This window comes from Ischnura elegans, chromosome 1 (assembly GCF_921293095.1).
Source record: "Ischnura elegans chromosome 1, ioIscEleg1.1, whole genome shotgun sequence".
NCBI classification, from domain to species: Eukaryota; Metazoa; Arthropoda; class Insecta; order Odonata; family Coenagrionidae; genus Ischnura; species Ischnura elegans.
Window position 1 is genome coordinate 17615201 of NC_060246.1, and position 24652 is coordinate 17639852.

Sequence of the window (24652 nt, forward strand, 5' to 3'; positions counted from 1 at the left end):
GTACAGACGAGAGGGTCCCTATTTGTCCCCCCCCCCTCGATTTATTTTCTCTTGGACAGAACCTGAATTCACATTGCAGTCGATTGAAACACTCGGAGTTCCAACGGCGTTAAATTTGGCTCCATGGCGTAGTTTCTACAGCTGACTCCGCTGTCGTCCTCAGTGTCTTGACTGCGTGTTTCTTACTACTTAATCAGCGGGATAAGTCTGAGTCTATCATCACCTTGCAATCTTTTACCTTATCTCAATGGCCTCCATCGCCTAGATACCGTGAATAATTAGTGTTTATAGTGGTCGCATTACAGTGAGTGAAAAACATGAAGCATAAGAAATATACCATTTGCATTTACGGACTCGTCAATCAATTCCTTGTTGAGGGTCGCTAGCAAAAGACGAATGCGAGTCAAATGGACCCTTTTGGCACCTCGTAAGGGACGGGATCGTTGAATGGGGCAGACCAACATCGTCCCAACGTCCGCACCACGCTGCTGCGGCCCGCGGGCCTCGCAACACTCGAGCATGCATACCTGCAGTGTCTGTCTCAGTGTCTCTTGTGTGTGGAAGGGGGCACCTTCAGTCTTATCTGCGCGCCGAGGTTATCTGGAGGGGCGAGCGATCTCCCCCCCCCCCCTCTAACTTCCCCGATAACGGCGTGGGCGGGGGGAGGGGAGAGGGGGGGAAGGAGGAGTGGGGGTTGGACGCAGAGTAGAGAGAAAGAGAGTGCGTGGTGTCGTCGGTGGCAGTGCGTCGAGGAGAGCGAGTGTGCGGCAAGGAAGGAGCTGCAGCCGAGGAGAACGGCTGCTGGGGGAGCAATTAGAAGAGCAGTTGGAAGAGCAGGGGCACAGGGAGGAAGAAGAAGAAGAGCCGGAGGAAGCATGCGGAGCGAGGGTCCGGTCGCCGAAGAGGCCTTCCTCGACATGCTGGGTGAGTGAGGCCGACGGTGGGCCGCACCCCAACCCCTTCTCTAAGTACGCCCATTCGTTTCGTTCCGACCTCCTCCTCCGCCGCCCCTGGAGATGGCACCTGCCCGCCTTTTGAGTGGTCACCCGAGTGACGCACCGTCACGACGGAGTGAGGCCATGTTGGCTGTAGCCGTGGAGGTTGAGCCGAATGCCCAGTATCGGATTTGTACAACAAAGCAAAGAAGCAGCGTCCATCTTCCCCCTCGCTGCGTGTCCTTCAACATGCTCCTCCGATCACCATGGGAGTCAGCCATTGCAGCTCTCCCTCTCTCTCCCCTCCCCCCTCTCCCGCCGCTTCATTCTTCGCCAATGGCAGTCGCCCGCACGCTACCCAGACAGCTGACACGCAGTGCGGCGGTGGAGTATGCATTAGATTTCTGAAGGCTGGTTCGGCCATAGTAATTCACAGTGAGCCAGTTCTTTTTAAAAATTGAGTGTTCATTCGGACTCCTTGCTCATGATGAGCGCAAGTACATTAACCAGGTGTTTACGTTTTTCAAGAAAAATGCAGCATAGGCCTTTTGTGTATGACGATATGAGTGAAAATTGTGCGAATTTATATCTACCTCGATTTCATATTCTGAACGGCTTAAGTGAGTAAGTCCTTTGACCAGCGGATGCTCATGCAGACATTTTGAATAAAAATTATATATGGCTTCAATGTCCAATGAATATTCACATTAACTGTCCGGACGAAATGATAATACTCAACCGTTTAAAATTATATACTCCATAATTTATGAATGCGCCAAGGGCGTACCCATGATCAAAACTAGGGGAGGGGGGAGCAAGCCATGGTTGCTCAAGTTATAGGTAAGATTTAATCATGGCAAAGATGAATGAAACCAAATAAAATGAAACCAATGAAAAATATTATTTTCCTTAAAGAAATTTGCTATTTTTGCTTCCAGGGGGGAGGTGGGAGCAGCTGCCCCCTCCTGCCCCTCGCTGGGTAGGCCCATGGAATACACCATTTAATTTCTGATAACTTATTCCTTGAAATTCTGTGTTGTTGTTTTCACGCATTCTTGAAGGCTATTGTTTCTAAATTTGGGCGATGTTATGATGAAAGGTGTGTTGAAAACGAAGTCTCAAATGTCCTTCCCTAAAAATAGTTCAAAATGGCATTTTATGGCATACATTCCTGATTTATGCATTCCCACAAAACAGTGAAACTATGCGATGCCAACAAATAATATTTTGAACAGTGATAAATTAAAATTAATCCCATTCTTTGACTGAATTCTCACTTGAAAATGGTATGTTAAATTACACTAGTATAAATAATGCATTACTAGCTGAAAATCCGTGGAGTTGTGATGAAGCATAGCTAAAACATAAAGGATATGGAAACACAAAAAATGGGCACTAAGTCGTTAGTTTTGCAGGTTTTGGTGAATTTATCGAGCCGCAATGGTCAGCCAGAGAGAGAGAAAACTATCGTGTAAATAATTATATATCAAATTAATTCACAAATGTTTGATACTGGTAATACCTTCATTCATTCGAGAATCATCTGCGTTGGATTAATCGCTGTACCTACATGTTTATGTGAATAGTACCCAAGTATATAGTTATATGGGGTCACTAGGATATTTTTAGCATAGCATTTCAAAAATTTTCGTATGAGATTTCAGTAATAGACTTGTTTAAATATTTCCTGGAGTTTAGGTCAACATAAACCTAAACTAAAAAACCTAAACTCCAGGAAATATTTAAACATGTATTAAACGAGGTCAGGGTAAGAAGAAAAAAAGTATAAGACTTGACACTATGGAAAGAATCAACATTTTTGCGTAAAAAGGATGCCCTAGAGAGGGAGGCTAAGGAATGAATTTCTCAAAATGACAATTGTAGCGCATGGGTATTGATGCCACAGCGTGTCATGGAATGTCAACATAAAGCATCACATTTGAACAAGCCACGGAATGATATGATGGGAGATAGAGAAAGATGTTTTAATCATTATAAGATTTAAAATAATTTTGAAGTTTTGAAGTCACGCTTATAAGCATTTACACATTTTTTTTAATCTGTGACATTTTTCATTTTACACAAGCTAGATCCTTTTCGGCGTTAAGATTTTATGCAGCGTCGTGCCGGACTCTCGCGGAATATGCTCGTTAATTACTCTCTAAATGTACTTCTTATTCTATAAAATCACACTCATTTTTCTAGTGTCCTGCCCAAGTAGTTTAGTTTGCATTGGCGACATGTGTCTAAATGTACTTCTTATTCTATAAAATCACACTCATTTTTCTAGTGTCCTGCCCAAGTAGTTTAGTTTGCATTGGCGACATGTGTCTCAATCGGCTGTCTTATGAAACAGGATTAGATACAATCTATCATCAACTGTCAGCAATACGAAGATTGATTTGACTTAGCTCTCCACTCAATTCTACTATCAGCAGCTAATCTTTTCACTTTGATACAATTCTTATGTTTTAAATCTTTCATCACTTGCTTCGTGTATCTCATCCGAGGTCTCTATTTGCAATTCCTCTCTTAAATTGCCCTTCAACCATTATTCTCATCGGACGATCGTGGCTCATGAAGTGGACGATTAAATTGTCGCCTCTTGCTCCCAATGTCTTCAAAAGACTTCCCTTCCGTCCTTCTCTTCTTAGAATTTCTCCATTACTCACACGGCGTATCCTTATGATGTTCATCCGTAACGCCACATTTCGAAACATTCCTATCTTGAATTCTTTGAAACTATTATCATCCATGCCTCACTACCGTAATTATCTCAATCAATCTCTCAAAATTTCGCGATTAGAACCCAATGATAGAATTATAATTACACTCAACCCATTCTTAATTAACTGTTGGCAGTTAAACAGTCGAAAAATTCGGAATGTAACTTCGATGCATCATGAGTAAGGTGGGGGTGAGGTGCTCCGCGAAGCAAAGCTGACAGCTTTTATTTATAACAGGTGTTAGTTTCAGCACTGCATAGTTGTCCTTTCATTCTTGAGAAAACAAGAATATTTCTTGAAAATGTGTATGTTCTATCTTTACAATTGCATTGGAAAGCAACTTCGCATACTGATGTCGCTCTATATTTCCTTTACAAGAATGTGATACATGTGAATGCACTGCAGACCAGTGGCGTAATTAGATATATGCTTTGGAGAGGGGATGAGGGAGCTTTGGGGGGGATGAGGGGGATTAGTGGGGGCAACCCCTTCCAGGAAACGGGGGTTCAGGAAATTTTTGAAAAATAAAATTCCTCAAAATGTATTTCACATCATTTTGGCACTTCTAATTTAACTTTAAGCAGAGGCAGTTATTATGTAACAAATCCAGACAAGATTTAAATTTTTGGATTTCTCTGAGGCTTGAGCGGGGGATACCTAGACCCCCCGCTATTGATACGCCACTGCTGCAGACCACGGTCTTACGGATAAGATTTCAAGTCGCTCTACAGGTCATTTCATCACACACTTCCCTAACACTTCCCTGAGATTGCATGTCAATGTTAATAATTATTTACCTCGATATTGCATGAATTTCCTTTTCGTCGACATTTTCTCCTATTATTGTTAAATGGTTTTCGCAAATACTATGGCATCGGCCATATCATAATCTCCAATTTGTCGACGAGATAAAGGTCCAATGAATCAGAGTTATTAATATTCATTCTTAACCATTGAGAAAATTTTGGTGAAACAACAATTCTTCGTCATTTTCGTTTATGTTGGAATAAAATTACTTTTTTGGGGAAATAACGTCTCATCCAGCAGGTTTCGACATCAGCGTATTTCACTGAAGATTGCCTTTCTTTGAATATGATAACAGCAGGTGTCTCGTCCAACCTCGATAAACTCAACTGCATATACAATTCTTATAAATTACTTTTGTGTTTCAATTTACGATTATATCGTATCCGAAACAAATATTGGAAATTTGGATGCAGATATTATCAATTGAGCTATTATTGAGTCCGATAATCAGTCTATTGGTATCAATTAATTAACACATGAGTCCTGAAAGTCATAATAATTTGAGGAAATAATAGGAAAACTCTAGGTAAACAATGACTTGTAAATATTTCAACATTCCAATCTGGGTGTTGGTTACCATGAAGAATTTTCAAACTTAATGGCAGGAGCACTTTCAACCAAGAGATGTCTCAGGAGACATGGATTATTTCACTGGAAATGTAGTTTTATGTCTGCAATTTTTAAAGTTGATTGGATGACCATTAGATCATCGTATAAATAGTTTTGCTGTATTTACAATCGGCCTTAAATTTGTCATGCGTCACTTTCGCGCGAGGAATAAAATTTTTGGTATGTCACCGGGCTGCATATCGGCTTATGTTTGACTTAAATGCAGATTTTTATGGTATATAAAATTATGATAAATTGCAATCATTTTCAGAAGTACCCACCCACCCTGCGATAGAGGTAACACGTTGCGGCAACCTGACGTATGCCGCGACTGAATAGCCTGAGCAAGCAAGTATCCAATCGTTCGTATAGACTTAGGTGCCAATTTAGGGTAGTGAGAATATAAGATGCTCAGGTGCCAATTTAGGGTAGTCAGAGTATAATGGCGCCTGCCGCAATATGTAATTGTTTTTTATGATTACTCTTAGGTTGAATGATTTTTAAGGTAGGAAGATTTATCTTCCACGAATACATTAATGCGGTGATAAATTCATTCCTGGTTCTTCCAATTTGAGTGATTATTTCTCGCAGGCAAAGATTTCGCTCGCTTCATAGGCAGGTGGTAGATTTGGTACGCATGAGTTATTCAACGTAACAGCTATTCACGGTCTTTTTATGCGCTATAGAGATTTTCATTGAATCCTTTTTGGGGTCTGATGTCGTGGGAGTGTAGCGAGAGAAGATAAGTATGCTGGATTCTTCACTTCTAAGGCGCTTAACTGCAAATTATTTCCGAACTTCATGCACTGCTTTTTTCCTGGACTACGTGGACATCTGCGAAGGATAAGCCACTCCTATTATCCATTTTCTTCTACCTTGCCGTCTCCTTTTGGTCACCACCGTAACTCAGAATTTAGAGGGTTTATTTATGTAATTTAAACTGAATATCTGTCAGTCTCATCAAAAAATTTCTCATTTTCAGTAAATTTTCAAAATTCATGCCACAATTCAGAGGCTATGGAGTTATTCCATCTTTTCTTTTTTTTCTGTGGAAATTGTTAGGACCAGAATTTAGATAATTTTATTCTGTAATTTTGTAAGAGATCCGTGCTCATAAAGTTCCCATAATTCACGGATTAGATTGTCATCGTCTTTAAAGTGGGCGCTGTCTGATTTATGATTGGATTTTTGAATGACCGACTTTTTGATTGTTATGGGCATATCATCCACAGTCATTAGTGTGCCACATACTGTGGAAAATTGAATATAGAATAATTCTATGTATCGTGAGAAAATGATTGATGTTTTCTTTTGAGTCAAATCTCCGTCGCACTACCTACAATGCTATATCATGGAATCTCTCAATTCTAACACTTTTCAATGGCAAATGGGTTTTCTGGCAGCCCTTCTGTGGAAGTCCATTTCTACAGCTACTTGTTTATTTTCATCACTCACGTTTATTTTCCTTGTTTCGCCGCCATGTATGTGCCTACTTTTCAATATGGTGTTTTATATTTATCGTTATTTCAATTTCATGTATTTTTACTTTGAATCTCTATCTTATGACTGAACGTAATATATGTACCTGTATGCGATGAATTATTGAGGCCTTAACCTTTTAGAATTCCGTTTTAAGTTAGGAAAAAAGAGAACTATGCTTTTTACAGCTTAAAGCAAAATAAATTATAGAAAGCAAAGTTGTTATTTTTCCTGGCTTAGCATATTAATACTTGATCTACCCTTATTTAACCTATATTTATTTGTTTCAGAGCTCCTCCTGCTGCACTGTATTTTTATGCCTAAATATTCTTATGAATCACAATTCTCTATAACTTCATTGCTATCCCCCAGCTCAATGCTTTCATTTCTTCCTCCAATACACATGTGCCTAATTTTTTTGCATGTCCCTTAGCACTAAGCACTTCTCTTAGCTTTCTGAACAAGATGTACAATCATCTCTTTCTTGAGATAGCATCGCCTGGTCATTTTCATTATGTAGTGTTATATGGTGTTGTGTCCTCATGGAAATCCCATATCTGTGCATTGTCTTTTCTATTCTTAAAGGGTACCGTAAAGGTTTATCCTATTTTTGACTATGTGAAAGAGCATCTAGTTATTGGTGTTTAATAGTTTCAATGGTTATTTCCAAATTTAACTTGAGCTGGAGATTATGAATATGATTTTTTCTTTGCCGTGATTGTATATTTTTTCATTAGTTAGCATATTAAATGTTATGACGTGGACTGAATTTTAAGTGGACAGTATCACTATTTCCCATAGTTATTAGGCTACTCTTTCCGACATTCCTTAAGCATTTATCCATGATTTTTTCCAGCCATTTGGGGTGTTTCCTCCGCTTAAATATTTATTTTTTTATGTCGTGAGACAGTAATTATTATGATGGCTCTTTAATGTACTCAGTAAAAATATTTACCGGTCCAGGAAGGTGGTACCAGTATTAATATTTCCTATTGCCCTCAGTACGTCATTCCCGCAAATTTATACTCTTTTCGGAGTGTTTCAAAGGAAATAATATACTCGTCTTTTTATTGGGGTCTACTCTCTTGGAGTAAATTTTGGTAATAGATTCTTCTGCCTGCTTGTTGGTATGATGATCCATATCTGTTCTGTGTTAGTACATTATGCCTCTCTATAGATATTTTTCCTCGTAAGTTGATATGTATTCTTTCACATTCTTTTTTCCACCCTTAACTCTTTTCCCATAATAAGTGTCTTCTAAATTTTGCTTTCACTTCCTATTGCCGCATTCCATTGCTAGTATCATTCTAGTCATTTCTTATCTAGTAAGTCTCTTATTTGGATTATTTTTCCTTAAATTTTCCGGGTTTTTGTTCTTATGATTTTTCTGTTATTTGCTATCGGTGGACATAACATTTTTGCCTTTTGAAAATAATGCTCACTTTGGCAGTACTCAACTGTAAATACTCGCTCGTCTTAAACTTTCGTGCCCTAACCTCTTTCTTCATAATAAGATAGTCCGTTATGGAGTGTCATTGAAAGAGTTTTTCTTTGGTAAATTTTTGTTTTGGTTTGGATTCATACTATCCGTCCATTATTTTTTGTGCACGTAGAGTGACAATCGGATCTTTTACATGATAAAAACTTTCTTGAAATCTCAACTTGGCACTGCCCCTCTTTATTACAAGTCGTCTACCTTAAATTTTCTTTTTAACAATCTTCTTTCTATCAACAAAATATAGCAACTTTCTTTGAACATACAATAAACAATCTAAAACATCTGCCTAAAAAAACATACGTTAACTTATAAATTAATACAATGAAAGAGCTAAAAACGAAAGATATTAAATAAATAAAGTTAAAGAAAATAATTAAAAATGAAGTTGGTCAAAGCACGACGTTACAGTATACGTCTGTCAGTCTTTGACCGTCATTGCTAATGTGATCCTCTCCATATTTTCCAACTAGGTACCGGCTGCTTCAGGTATCTGCTTGTTCTTGCATTCATGTCACCAATACAATCACTTCCCGGTTTTTTCCACGCCTCTCAATAGTCATCCAAAATTTTCTGAAAATTTTCTTTTTCTTCCATAATTTACCCCACCTCAGGTGCATAGACCTCTATTATTGTTATTATACGTCCAAGATAGTTGAGGTTTACTCTCTGATGATTCTCTGGTCATTCCATAAAAATTCATGAGGGCCCCTAAAAAAAAGTGCGGGGTTACCATCATTATTATTTTAAAAAAAATGTCCTGTGGACCTGTACGATTGCTTTATTAAACGGAAACTATGAACTTTCTAACTGAATTTTTCATGTGGTTACGGATTAAAAATACAGAGAAAATTAACATTCTGGAAGGTTGAGGAATACAATCAATGTCGTAAAGTTTTTAATTTGGACAGTAATTAGGCTACAATTTGATAATTTTTTATTTCAAGCAGGGAATATGACTTTGATGAATGAAATATGAAAATTTTGCGAAAAATTAAGAGTATGTATCCAACAAAATGTGTCTAAGTTTGACCAAAATTGGCCAAAATTCTGCAGGAATAGTCGAAATTTAGGCCATGGAAACAGATTGAGCAATATTTTTGTATTTTCTATTTTATTTGTTTTAAGTTAACATGCAACACATGCTTGCCAAGCTGACTCATACAGACTATTGACGGTGCTAGTTAGAATTATATTCCATCAATAGGATTTCATACATTGCCAGTTAGTAATTTTACCTTCCATATTATTTTTCAATTGAAAAGACACTCATCTTTTTAATCGCTACTCTTGACTATGTCCGAACCTTCTTCTCTTTTCGTGGTTATGTCAAGGCCACCACATCAATGCTCATTTTTATCCAGGCTTTCCTTCATGCCCCGGATGTCATAGTCCTTTTCCTTAGTTTTAGTCGTTTTATACCTACTTAAAGTGACAAGTATGCTAAGCTCTTCTTCATTGGATTTTTTGAATACCCGTACCCGTCTTTCTAACTTTTTATAATGAAAAATCACCTCAACTTCTTTCTTGTAATTATTTACCTAGAAAAAGGCTACATCTTAAAGGTAGTGCTTCAAGAAAATGAAGGATGATATTCCCAGCGAGTATTGCATTCTTCGCGTAGTGTGTTCAGTTGATCCGACATTTCAGGGATACATTATTTAATCAACGTCAAAACAAAGTCGATACAGCATCGATTACGAAAAGATCTTTCACGCCACTACAATATTTACACCATTTTTTGCTTAGTTGTAGAGTCAGGTAATGTACGATATATTTTGAATCCCAATGATTTTAATTTAATAAGGTTACCGAGTTTAATTAATTTACCCAATTTAATTAGTTTAATAAGTTAAATTTAATAAGTTGACCACGAAGGGAATTATTTAAGCTTCGCTACGATCAACTTACATACGAGCTGTGGATTTGCTGCAGATTTATGGAGTCATTTCATTGTGATAAATTATTTCCACAATATGTGCTGCAAAAACTACATACGCCTGCACGCCGTATCGAAAGGGAATTTTGTTTATTACATAGCTAAGTAGCATTTTTTTTAAATTAAGTTTTATTCGACCCCTTGATGCATGTGTTCGTGTTAAAACATTTTCATTTTGCATAATATGCGAGTAGTATAAGTAGAGATGCGTGAAAATCGCAAATGCGATGTAGATGCGATGTGCGCATATAAATGCGATGTAGATGCGACGACTGCACTTTTATGATATTTTTACGCAAATTTTCTCTTTCGACGGCAAAATTCGTACATTTTGTGCCGAGCGCAGTTTAAATGCTCCGCCTACACTCACCGCTTAAAGCATGTGAGTGACAGGCCAGCTGCTAGTTGGCTGGGACTCTACGTGGCCGCGAACTACAAGTGGGCGCGGGCAAGCTACACCTCCACCACTATATGCCTTATTCCTTAATTTTTTGTTGTTCTACAACATAATTATTTAAAATATTCTGTATTTTGTCATATAACTGTGTTTCACTACATTTTATCGTCATCTACCTACCTAACTCATCATCAAAACAAAAAATAGACGCTACAAAAAAAACGATAAACTGCTATTGAAAGTGCGATAAAATAAAAATAAAAGTGCGATTTTCACGTATCTCTAAGTATAAGTAATAGTAGAACTTATTTCAACGAAACCACAAGAACACCTCAGGACTTGATGAATCATTAATATACGATCAGTTTTAGGAACCATTCTGTTCGAAACTTACCCCGAAAGTATACACATCTGCAGATAACCCACTAATGGCATATACAATAGAATCGGCGTGTCCGCATATCTGACTGCAACCAGCGAGCAGTGCTCCCTCTGTTATCTGTTATTTCCACCGCTTGATTCAACAGCGAGTCTTACCTCGTCCGTTTACTTTTGAATCGTCCCTGAGCCTCCTTGGAACCTTTCCTCTTTGCCTTCAATGTAAGAGTCATTCATTGGAACGGACCTCATTATTTGAATCAAAATTCCCTGATGAAATTGCTCAAAATGATGGATGAATCCAGTGCCTGTTGGGTTGGTTGAGGATGTTTTTCGTTGCGTTGCTAGGGAGTCAAATGAATCAGCGGATTCAGATTGCCGAATATTTGTTTTTTTTTTAGAACCATGGGGAGGAAATTACAAGGGAGACGTTAATCTGTGTTTGCCACCTCTGAGAGGCGGGTTGGATATCGGTAAATACAGATTGGTTGCCAAAAAGGAATAAATTTTTATCGCTGTGAACTAATTTTGACTTAGTTCGATGTTTATTCGAGATTAATTGAAATGAAATGTACTTAATGATCTCCTTGGATGTTCATCTATGATGATATCAAGTATTACATGGATCACCGCGCATGCGTCATGGATTCGTGGATTTGGCTCAATCCTAAGAATAGTAAAATTCAATGATTTCATACATTATGAACGATTTGAATAATGGAATCATTGCCATGAATTATTTCACGTTAACCGATTCCTCAAACTGAGCCGAAATCCCATCTCTAGTCTGCACTGTAAAAATCCTGCTCAAAATCAATAGATGAAAAGTCGAGGCCATGGAGGTGAAACTTTTCTTTAACTATATCAACGATAATAAATTGGTCAGCTGCGCTTACATTCGGGTGGAACACATATTTGTGTTCCCCAGTATCCTTTCCGTAAATGTTATCAGCCTCCGAAGATTGATTTCTCTAGTTTCTATCCCAATCAAAGGAGCAATCTTAGGTGTTTCTCGGCTACCGATGACGGTCCTTCACCGAAGAAGAATCGAACTTGCGAATCGCTGTCTGCAGAACCGCGAGATACGCGCGCACACGACGGCACATTCTTCCAAATACTGTTAGTAACTGGCCACCGTACTCTCTTCAAATGCAAGGGTTATTTTCTAAATAATAAGTAATAAATTATGAATGAATATACGGAGTAATTTACTTCCACTCTCTTTCTGCAAAAAAAACTGAACGTGGTGCGGGGAACGTGTTTCGACGGCCTTGTAGTACGACTGTTTGTAAACTTGAGTTAAAAAGTCCCAGAATAGATATTGTAATCACAAAAATCTAATATTAGAGTTATGGAGATATGTATTGCAATTTACCAATGGTAAAATATGTTGAAAATACAGTTACAAGCCAATTACCGTTGAGAATCATGGCGGAAGTCCCTTTATGTGAAAGCAAAATTATGTGTTCAATTTCAATATTACCTGAAAAAGTGCTATATGAGTACGGAAATAATTAATTTGATGCCTAGTGATACCATTTCCGTTAACCATAATGCTAAGAATTCCGCTGGTGAGATAAAAAAGCCTAAACTTTCACTGAATGGTTTGAGATAGGCTGAACATGTTTATTTGGAAAATAAGCTGATGACTAGTGATCTGTACCGTTACGATTTTGCCATTCCATGAGCGGATATTCGGAAACGGAGCCCTCATTTTCCTACATAGCAGGAAACCACTTTCCGCTTGACTTGCTGATTGACTGTTAGGGAGAAGGCGGCGCCTGGTGGCCGCGGAACGGAATGCTATAGTCTGTGTACCGTAGGGTGGCGCATAGGTCCGCCGAGTGCCTGAGTCGTTTCCATAGAGTTTTCATGGTCGGTCCTTTCCTCCCCCCGGCGCTCGCGGACCGAGTCGGGTAGCTGGCGGGCCCGTGATCCACCCTACGGTATACAGACTATAAGGGGTTTTCCCTCGGGCGTGTGACCGAATTCAGTTACGTCTGCTGGTCGACCTCGGCAATGAGTGGTACTGCTTTGCCTGTTGGGCACCCGCCAGTAGCTCGACTCCTATGGCGAAAGACGAATCAACGTCTTCAAATCGACTTTACCAAGACCAAATGCCGTCTGTCGGTATTGAAAGCATTGGTTTATAAAATAACTCATATCCATTAATCAAATGAAATCTCCAGACACCGATCTTATTCTATCTGGCGTATATAAGGAATCGGCATCAGAAATAGCGCCTTACTTGAAGAATGTTTGAAATTTCCTTTACAGAAAATTTCTCCCTTAAGATTGGAAAACCGCGAACCTTGGCGACGCCTTTCACAGAGTCTGTCCTAGAAATGCATCTAATTAATGACATATGCATCCCCCAGTGCATTTGGAGGGGGAGAGGAGGTTGGGGAGTGAGAGGGGATAGGAAACGTGGCGCCGGTGATGACGTCAGCTTTAGCGTTACCAGTTTGCTGAGTCCGCATGTCTTGCCGTTGAGCGCAGCGATTGCATTGCTTCCCTTGGCTTGGTCTCATCGATACCTCATCTCTTAGAATGCCGGCTAATTACAAATGTGATGAATCTTATTCTTCCAAACATTTAACACTCTATTTCAAACTTTGTAGAGTGCGTGGAAATGTTATTACTTCCAGCGTTAATCGAGCTGAGACATAAATCTGTGTTCTTTTGTAATTCAGCGACCTGTGGCCTTTGTTGGCCACTAATCAGAAATTCTTTTCGCGCCGCCTCTTAAAAAGTCAAAATTTCGCTCCACCTTCTGAAATATATGCTGATGTATTGGTATTTGGAAGAGGCGATCCACAGCCTTGGTCATTTACGCCATTTGGGAATGGTAGGAAGGCAAGGGGGAGAGAAACCCGACGTCGGCATCAGCCTGCTATTTACGAAAGGCGGCAATGGGACCACCATTTAACGTTCGATCTGACGGGCGGAGTGGTGCACCATTAAGTGCCCTCCACAAAGCACTCAAGCAGGGATCAGACCGTGTCTGAAAAACCTCTGCCTCCTCCTCGAGATTTGAACCCGGTCCCACGGAGTGGGAAGCAAGCACCGCACCAACCACAATCCCACGCGTAAATTACTGATCAAATTCGAAGTAGGTTTTCTCTAAGATGTAGTGCACGACATAGCCACCCGAATCGTGGCGCCTCAGTTGAAGGGATCAGAAGATAAAAGATTGCGGAACGATAAGATTAAGGATGTCAGTGGGTCTTCGCATTATTATTATCTGCGACAGTTATAGTTACGAAACGCTATGATTCTCCGCGACAACTGTAGACCTGTTCTCCCCCTTCCTATTCATTGCACGGGCTCTGCCATTCCTTAATTTATTCTCAGCATATCTTATACTTGAGACCTGAGGCGGGTTCATGGAAAATATTATCAATAAACTAACCGTAGGGAACACTTAGTGTGAAATTCCAGCACCTATATATATCAATGGAGGCATTCATGCATAAAATTTGCGTGGAATCTAATGAAATAAACGCGAAAATAAGATGGAGGCTTTTAGATTTAGAATCAACAGAAAAGTTAGCGTGAAGCTTAAGAACACGCGGTATCGTAGTCATTTTTTCCCTTTCGTCCGGGTATTGTTAACTCAAACCGTGGATAATAGATTAAGAGATCTCGGGATAAACAATAACATTGATATAATATGGAATTGAGAAGTATATTCCGAAAATGGCGTCGGCGCGGCTAAAGCAGCTCAAATTCAATACTTTATATGCGACAGTTTGCTGTTAGTTATACAGAGGATAAAGAGTGTCAATCACGCGTAATTTTTTTCTATAAACGCCCAAAACCTGTGAAGCTAAATATCCGGTCGGTGTTTCTCCTGTAAACTGGCCTTAATATTGTTTTAATACTATCTAATTTTTATTATTGCTGGCATTTTAGTTTTCATAATCAGTATATTTGTTAAGCAGTCCTATTGCTGGCTGGATCATTGTATACTCGGAGGAAGCTCACTACATTACTCACTTGTAGTGGTTCTTGCGATAGCGTGCGGTATAGAAACGGCCACTGAGCTGTATTTCACTATTACTTTCGAAGTGTTCCGAAATAGAATGACCGCCTTTCGCGACATTGACTCTTTGGCCACTGGAGTGAGTCAATAATAATTTTGTGTGAAAATAATTTTCTCTGAAATGAATAATTGGAGGCAAAATAGTTCGGTGACATTTTCGCCACGGTGTTCTCGTGCACAATGGACCTCATCTTGTCCTCTGCCAAACATTCGTGGCCGCGATAGAAAAACACATTGTTGAAAAAGTAATAGATTTGATTTTAGTTCAGAACGAATTTGGATTAAAAGTAGATAAAGAGGGGAACTACTTGTCCATTGAATTGCGCGAATTCTACTGAGCAACGAATAACCTTTAACTGTCTTTCAAAGGTCAATGGAATTGGAAATAAATTGTTTCGACAAATGAATTTAATTTTAATCGAGTTTCAAACTCGAAGCATCTTGAAGACAGATCGAATAGATTTGTTTTGTCGCCAATGTGACCTTGACCTTTGACCTATAGCGGTCACCATTGTTTGCCGAAAGCAAATTTGGTTGCTGCGTGCCCACAGTGCCTTGAAAAATATCACCGATCGTTCTGCCTTTGTATCTGTCTAACTAAAAGAATGAGGATTCTAAGTCATCCTTTCTTATAATTGTTGATTGTCTGTGACATGAATAACGTATATTTATACTTCATCTATATGATGATACGCTGAAAGTGAGTTCGTGCGGACAGTTTAAAAAAAATCGAGTCCCCGGTAAAGAAGAGCTGAGTAAAATTCCTCTAGTAATGACTGTTTTCTCGATTCTGGTATAAATATGTTAAATGTTGGCCTAACGGGCGATAACTGTGATTTTATGTTTGAGAAACAAAAATTTCAAATTTGAAATGATTTAAAATAGTTCACCATACAAATTGGTGGAATGGTGAATTAGTGAATATTGTTGCATCGTAAAAGCTATTCAGCTTTTTGTGTTCAGCATAAACTCTTCAAAAAATGAGGTGTGAAATGCAAACTAAATGCTTCAGAAAAATATCCTTATGGATATTTTGGCTTAGCGCACACTGGTGTTTAAATTATTATTGGTGACTGAAATACTAGAGGCTCGTGCGATGCGAAGGTCAAAGTACAAGACAGTGCAATAGTTTGTGGTGATACACTAATTACCTTCAAGCGTTTCATTTTTAAAAAGTTTTTTTTCTATTTACGAAAATAAATATTTAAATCCTAAAACCCGTATTTTGCAATTATCAGCGAGCATTTCTATGCATCTTCTTTTACTAGGATAAACATGAAGTCCCAACGCTACCTACGAGATTTTTTCCTGCATGAAATTCAACTAAATCATCATGTCAGATGGAGGAAGGTACTGTTCATACAAGGTTCATCACATCAATTGGGCCCGTGCCATAGCTAGGAATAATTTTAATGTGTGTTTTTTATACAAATATGACCCTCGGTAAAGCGATACGTCTAGTAGACTAAGAAGTGGAACCTCCACGCCAACGGTGATTCATGAAGACACGTGAGAGTTTATGTAGGGCACACGCATCGGCGGAGGCGTATTCGCGCCTCACTGAGCACGGAGACTGACAATGAGTGACTCATTGACTATATTGAGGGTTGGAATGAAAGATTTGATTGAGTCTTGACTGTGAATTGGTATTTATATCTACACTACAGGTCAGCTCCAGGGTGTTTGGCAGGGGGTGACTAATCACCAGTATGCAAGAGGATACCCACATGCACATCACACAGTCGTACAGATTTCGCGCATAATAACCAAAAAAATAGACAAAACTTTCCATTGGATTATTAATTCCTGTATTAAATCCATGCAAGGTTATAAAAAATAGAGAAAGATAACCAATAAATGGGTCGTCCTAGCGAATCACACCACTGTTTTACTGATCGACACTCCGTTCCAATATCTAATAGTACGAGGAGAGAATGGAATTTTAAATATTTCTGTCCTGCAGTCTATTTTCTTCATTTCCTTCTCATTATCGCGTCTACTATAGAACGACGGTTAACGAAGGATATTTTTTACGTCGTCTCATGAGAAATACTCTTCTTCGAATTCACTAGGCAAATTTAATTTAGACTGATGCTCCTGTTAAAATTCCCATTCTAACTCGGTTAAAATAAGTATGGGAGACGATGCTCGATACGACGAACAATGCATATAAAGGCCACGTTACTCGGAAACATGGCCGCCCTGCGGAGGTTTCTGAATTTGAAAATAACATTTCAGATTCACCATGGCCTGAAAATATGATAATAAGCAGTGGCGTAGCCAAGGGGGGGATCCGGATCCCCCCGAAATATAAAAACACAATTATTTTCCTTCATAAAAGAAAACAAAATGTTGAAAAATCAAGAATTTACAAAATATTCCTCTATCAAATGAAAATTTTCGATTATGGAAAGTGTTAAAATTAGTATTAAAAAACCCATTATTTAGTAACCCGTTTTTTTTTTTAAATTCCCCCCTGGTTTTGGACCCCCCCCCCCCCCCCAAACGAAATTCCTGCCTTCGCCACTGATAATAATGTATAAAGCGAAGTCCGTTGTCTCAAAAGCTAAGAGTTCCGAAAGTAGATAGAAAATTGACCAAAATTTTATTCATCGTATATATAGTTTGGATGAAATGGGTTTGTTTGGAAAATTTAAAAGATTATTATCGACCTATGACGTCACCAAGTCACCTGCCCGCATTCGCATAATGAGGCGTGGACGCATATTGAGGGGAGGGGGAGAGTGACTCCTCCCCTCGGCCAATGGCGAGCGAGCGAGCGGGCGCGAGTCGTCCAATGGGAGGGACAGTTGGCCGAGGCGAGTGCAGACCGTGCATAATAGACACCTCTTCTCGCTGTGTGTCATGGCCGCCCCCGCTTTCTCCTCCTTTGTGACGTCACGCTCCGCCGGCTCCCGAGTTGCAAGGCTGCTAACGGGAGCAAAGCGGTCGGCGCCATTTGAATTGAAATATTAAAAAAAAAATAAGGTTTCAACTGAACACCAAGCAAGCGGATGAGTCAAAGAGTAATTGTGCCTTGTGCCAAATCTTAAATTGCGTGGAGAAATGCGCAAAAGACGTGCTATTCCACTGTTCAGGGTGAAGAATGTGCAATGCATTGCACATTGTGCATGGATGAATACGCTTATACTAGGGAAAGAAATGGCACCCAAAATCAGTTTCTAGCAATTCTACATCTACATAATATTCTGCGCAGTGCCGCAGCGAGGGGGGGGGGGGGTTTAACCCCCAAACCCCCCCCCCCCCCCCAGAGCTCGGAGAAATTTTTAAGATTAAGCCATTTTACTTAATTGGATTGATATTACTAATAGAATAGAATAGTGTAAGGATTAATAAAATATCACTCAGAAAGCCGTAAAACTCACCATTTTGAACCATTTATCTTAAAATTCCGCAATTTATTAATCTCGCACCTACCGCTTATCCTGGTGGGTATTCCACACCCCCAAACACCCCGGTATTAGTTGTGCACCTAAAGCCCCCCCCCCACCCTTAATTCCTGGCTGCGCCCCTGTGGATGAATACGCTTATCCTAGGGCAAAAATGGCACCCAAAATCAGTTTCTAGCAATTCTACATCTACATAATACACTGCGAGCCACCTCTGGGGTGTTTGGCAGGGAATGAAAGTATTCATGCCCGATTATTCGTGTCCAGTCAATAATCTCTGTTTGTAGTTGTGAGCCGTCTAAGTGTCATATATTGGACACCCCTGTGGGCCCAGCTAGCAGGGGCAATCTCTTCCATGATCCCCCGCCGATATCAAAGTGACCCGAGTGTCTTGAAGCGCAAATGGTTGAACATCCGATCGGAAGCCGGAAAGTTCTGTATTCGAGTCCCAGCTGGTCTCATTTTAATCTGACCTTTAAGAGTACACTTTGAGTAAAGTATTCCTATCCCTTTCCCACCCCTTCTTTCCATATATACTTGTGCCTTTGTGGCGTCACTTCAATCCGCCATTCAATCTATCTATTTACATAAACCATTTTACATTGATTAGAAAAGGCAGAATAACATATTTATCCTTTGCGGGTAGACTGAATGTCTTTTTATCATTATAGTGTCCCGTACTGGAGAAAAATTTGTCACGGTAGAGGTTCAAAAATTAAATTATAATTATACTATTGTAAAGTGGCAATTGTGGCTTAAAATATATTTCGTCATAATCAGAAAAGCATAAATATTTCATCTAGTATTTCCAGATCACGGTTAAGTGAAATGTACGGTCTCTATTCACATATTTGTATCAGTTAATTTAAACGGCGATTTACACGCAGTTGAGATTAAAATTAAAAATAATAATGATTTTAATGATGAATGCTCTTCAGTCTCATGCAAAAGTTAGTAATTCTAATACGCTTGCGGTCCAATTGGTATATTGCTGCGGGTTGCATTTTGACACTAGAATGGACCGCATCGAATACTATTTTTCAAACATATAAAATCAGCAAACATATAAAATCAATGCATGCTCTCCGTTAGTAGTCCCATTATTATTATAACTATCTATTACTATTAGTCGTTCGGAGTGATTGAAGTAACTTGGGAGCCTCATGTGCACTGCCAAATGAATGATGAGTTTCAGTTTGGTACGCTTTCAATAGAAAACCAATTCCTAATATAGAAAAAAGCGCACTGTGATATTCTCGTTTTTATAAAAAAATACAATTTAAGTAGTATGTTGCTAAAATAGCACATGTGGTATCGCCAAGAGCTAAATTGGAGGAATCAAGGTTTGAAATTAATCAGTTGTTTGTTTTTATTTTTAGCTAATTGCCATTTACTTGTTGAAATTCAAACTTAGGAATATTTAGTTTCATGCATTGAGTACAAACTGTTTGTTTGTACTCAATGCATGAAACTAAATATTCCTAAGTTTGTGCGTTGCGTAAATGCATTCTGCATAAGGTTTTCCGATTTTTCATGCATTTTTAAAATTAAAATTTGAGTTTTCCTTATGCATGTCGGCCTCTGGGCTCAAAGCGTTTCATCTCTGCTTTGACGAAAAACTACGAGCGAGTTTAATAAATAAGAGTCAATTTTTGCAGCGCTCGTTTACATTCTATGAACGCGTTTTCCCGACACATTTTTATGATTTTAGGTTGAGCCCAATGTGAATAACTTTTCAAATTTTGAAATTGTTGAGTTAGGCTCGTTTAAGTGCTGCCTGAAGAAAATCTGACTTATCGCCTGTGTCTTACGTTACTTTCGAGATGCAAATCCTACAGTTAGCTGTGCTCGGCGTCGTTGAAACCGCTGCATTAAAAGCCATGTTTGGCTTATGATCCACGGGGGGAGGAGCGCTCAGGGATCCTTAATGCAGGATAAAAAATTGAAAGGCACATATTACACACTTATCCTTGAAAAAATAAGTAAATTTACCACTTTAAAGATCTGCATAATAAATACCCTGCGAGCAACCTCCAGGGCGTGTGGCAGGAGTTTATCAATCGCCAGCATGCAAGAGGATTCCCAGGTGCTCACCACACGGTCATAAAAATATTACTCACAATAAGAAAAGATACGTGCGAATTCAATCCAAGGTTAAAATTGCTAACGGTTAGTAAATCCATGCGAATCCATCCTATATTAAATCCATGCGAAGTTAGAACCATGGAAAAAGATAAAAATGCAATCCGTTGTCCTATCGTGTGACGCAATTAATTTTATTAACCAAGTCCCCGTCATTATCCTTTACAGAGCGAGGAAAGAATGACATTTTGAAAGTCTCTGTTTAGCCGTTTGCTTCCTTTATTTTCTTCTCGTGATAACTGGTATGACAGTGCAATGGCAAACGAAGGATATTTTCTCGTCGTCTGAGAAAGAATAATCCTCCTAATTTACTTATTCTTGATACATGTTCTTTGTGCCTTGCACTACGCTCCTGTAAAGATTCCCGTTAAAACTCCCCTAACGTGATGGAAACGCTACTCGCATGGCGCAGTAAAGAAAAAATACGTAAAATAGCTCTTACAAATAAACTAAATGACGAAAAATTCAATGTTAACATGATATTTTTATTTTTATATTTTCAATGACCATGTTGTTCCCCTGTGGCTTGCCTACTACATAGTGCCTGCTGGTGATTAGATACCCCCTGCCAAACACCCTAGAGGTGGTTCCTAGGGTTTTCTTTATGAATGTAGACTTAATTACTTCCTTGAAGCAATCTAATAGGTTAGGTATTTATTTGGGAAATTTCCTCTAAAAGAAACTGCCTTGAAATTTGAATTTTATAGAACGCTAAACAGAAAACTTCCGTTTGCGGTAACTTCTCCTGAGCCGCGGCTCCCTACTATGACGTCAAAAAGAGGGAACAATTGGGGAAAGTGGGGACGGTATGTTGGCAAGAAGCGGCGGACACTGCGTCTTCTAGTATACATGGTCTAAGGTGCAGACGTAGGCTGGATGAAGACTGCGCTTGAACAATCGCATTGTCTTAGCATAAGCGAGCCATATGACAGTAATCACGCAATCCATGACGTCAAAGTTGTACAAATTCGGCGAAATAAGTCTGCGTGACATATCTCCAAGGGATATCCGAAATCAGTGTCTCGTGAAAAGAAGACGCAGCAAATCGACGTCAAGGAGGCACTGCCTACGTCATTGAACGCTTATCGTCTCCCCTTTTGTGTTAACTTTGTCACGATGGTATGCGAGAAAGTCATATTTAGAGTCATCTTCATTCACTTACAATTCCACAAGGCGCCTCAATGGGGATGTGGTGGGTATTTTTAGGACAACAGCCGTTAAATAATAAATACGAAATGCGTTTACCAAGTTCGCCTAGCATTTATTGAAGTCCTGTACTGTTCGTGGAGGGGAAGCGAATAGCCGAGCCTATTGCCTGCCTGTCTCACAAGTCTTCGTTCGTCGCCTTGGCAACCCCCATAAAACCACTTGCTCCAGGAATGCCCGCGATCTACCCAGATGGAAATGTCGAATCCCCAGATCACGTGATACTTGATGGACCTGATTTATATTGGTCTGATATATTTCTATTTCATTTTGTTTATTTTGATTGGAAATATTTTCATTTCAATGCATTTTTTTTATTTCCATTTTTTTCTATTTCCCCTAGTAGTTATGAAGTCATTTGTTTCAATGCTAGCCTCAAATTCAGCTTAATTAAAAGCCCCCTCGGGCACTAATTTGAGAGGTACGTTGCGAACGGCATTACCCAAGTCTCAAATTACTTGGAAGTCACTCTTTCTCTCAGCCGCAACCTTATATCTCGAAAGTTGAACGCCACATTCGCATCAACGTTACAAAAATCGTTTATCTTCGCGAAAGGGAGAAAAAATATAAGCACTTGCTCGTACAAATGTCAGGAATTTTTAAAAGAAAGTCTTCCGTTGTCACACGGCAAATTTTCGGTCGCATCCGTATTCCACGGTTATAATTATTAACCTCCTACAAGTGCATTCTTAAGAAAATGATGAAAGTAGGAATGTTATGTTCATCTGCATCGAAAGAGCGTGATATATTGGCGTTCAAAACCTTTTTAGAGGAAGATAATTCGGCTACGCTGCGATTTTTTTGGCTTAAGATCTCAAATATTCATAGGAAACAGTTGAGCATCCTGTCTCATCTACGAGGATCATTATTTTTCTCGGCCAAAATCTGCGTGCATAAATCAATGAAAGCTTAAGCGTAAGTTCTTTCAAAGCATCCATTCTGGCTGCAGATGTAGCTTCTAGTATTTTGAAGGGAAGTTGACTATCCTTAAATATTTGGATGAAGTCCTTGCCAACTTTATTTTTTCTTCGTTTAAGTGGTGTTGAATAGTTAGTTTTTAGCTTAGTCAAAGATAATTCTTCCAAACTGTTCCTTTGTTTAGCCGAATCCTCTGCCGACTTCGGCTAAGTCTGAAACATATATGAAATTTAATTAATTTAAACTTAATGCTTGGTATTTATTCCTAATAGGGGAAGCAACTTCAACTGAGGTATTAAATTTATGCATACTTACTTTTTCCGTGCATTATCAGTGAAACGCCGCAATGTAGCCTCTGATAGGTTGTGCTGTTTCGATGCGGCATACGCCGTCAAATCCTTTCTTTAACTCCTGCATAGCCAGCGCCATCGATGCCTTTGACCATTGCTGCATTATTGCCTTTATCTAAAGTTTTTACCCGTATAAATACCTCAATTTAAGTTTGAAAGCTCAATAAGCTCGGGTAAGAAAGCAAGTTCATCTTGTTCGCTGTGAAAAGTCGTCAGTTAGGCTGCCTTCTACGATATAAACCTTGGGAAAAATTTCTGTTATCTCTCTTGTGGTATTACTATATGCAAAAAATAAACTGCATAGTTTATAGTCTAAAAAAACACAGTTACTAAATAGTATAAACTTAAATGGTCCTGATGTTATTGTAATGCACTGAAATATTACAGCTAACATGCGTCCAGAAGTCAAATGATGTTATCTCAGACCTAAATGATGATAATGGGCCTCAGCTAGTATTTCAGTGTACATTCAGCGATACAAGCCTTTCAAGTGCTGCTCTCTCTCGGTGATTCCCATAATTTAATGATTCCTCAGCTTATCATCATCTTACCATCCCCTCTCGTACGGACTTATGGCGTAATGAAGACATCGCGACCATGGTTAACGAGGATAGCAACACAGTGTATTTATAAATTGACAGTTTTCATTTCACTAGCTAGGTTATCTATCAACTTCAAGGCACCATACTTTCCTCAGTGCAATGTAATGACGCTTTGGTAGAATAGAGATACAATTACTGCGGGAACATGAAATATTTTAACAAAGTACGTGACAGGGCAAGTTAGTCAGCAACACAAAAAATATTTCAACCCAGCTATTATTACTTGTAAATCGAGAAGCAAAATCGCCAAAATCTAATGGTCTATTTTCTCCCCTTGAGATATTTCTTACGGGCTGAGATGAGGTTCAGTGTCGCTTGGACAGCTTCCCTTTCTCCTCGAAGCTCCATTCCTCCCGACTGAACAATACCCATCCAAACAACTTGAGCATAATCTTATCTTCACCACTCTTATCACGTATAGATGCTTACCGGTGTTCAGTACATAATCCTGTAATCTGTTCAATTCCTTCGGCGTTCCACTCGTCAGCGACGTACTATCGCTGCGGCCCCACTCATTACCTACTCATTATCTTATTTTCGCATTTCCCAACAATTGCCTCAGCTAATCAATATTTCCGATTCCTGATTTGCTGTAGAATTTCTCAAGTTATCCCCGCTCTACGTCCGAAGGAAGAGTTCCCCTTATTACAAGCAACTGAAATACTTTATTTCCTGTAAGTAACTAATGTTTGTTTAGCCAAATTATTTTTATGTGCTCCTTTTCAAGGAATATATCGCTTCAAGTGCGTTCTTGAGATAGAGTAATATGAGGCAGACTTTTGAATTTGATAGTCGGACTCCGTCCACGGAATATACCGAAAGCCGTCTCGATAGCCGTGTAGTGGGAGGTTTTCGGGCACCAATTGTTAGCTTGGATGTGAAAAAATGAGCACTGAAATTTTTTAAGTATACGTTGATTATGCAATTCGAATACAGCGTAGCATTAATTTAAGTAATATATAATGAGGAGGAGAAATTAATTCCCGTACCTATCGTTTGGGCAAAATATTTATCTTATTTACTTAGATGATGTTCTTCGATTGACTCTGAAAGATAACTGTTAATGATTGCTCAAGCAATCCAAGCCCTGCTAAGCTTCTCAGAGTCTCTTTCGGTTTCCAACCTAATCTGTACAAAAGCTATTTTGCGCTCCCTGTCCGCTTATAACTGTTTTTGACGTCATCTTAACTCCCAGGTATTATGCTTCATCTAAA

General features: G+C 39.2%; 1 protein-coding gene across 1 annotated transcript in view; it reads left to right on the forward strand.

The window, feature by feature from the left end:
- The first annotated feature begins 709 nt into the window (after positions 1-709).
- Positions 710-24652, forward strand: part of LOC124156433 (hepatocyte nuclear factor 4-gamma-like) — a 58940-nt gene continuing 34997 nt past the window's right edge. Inside the window, exon 1 of the mRNA XM_046530988.1 lies at positions 710-924. Within this exon, the coding sequence (XP_046386944.1) occupies positions 876-924 (49 nt within the window). The 5' untranslated portion in view covers positions 710-875. The remainder of the gene's footprint in view (positions 925-24652) is intronic.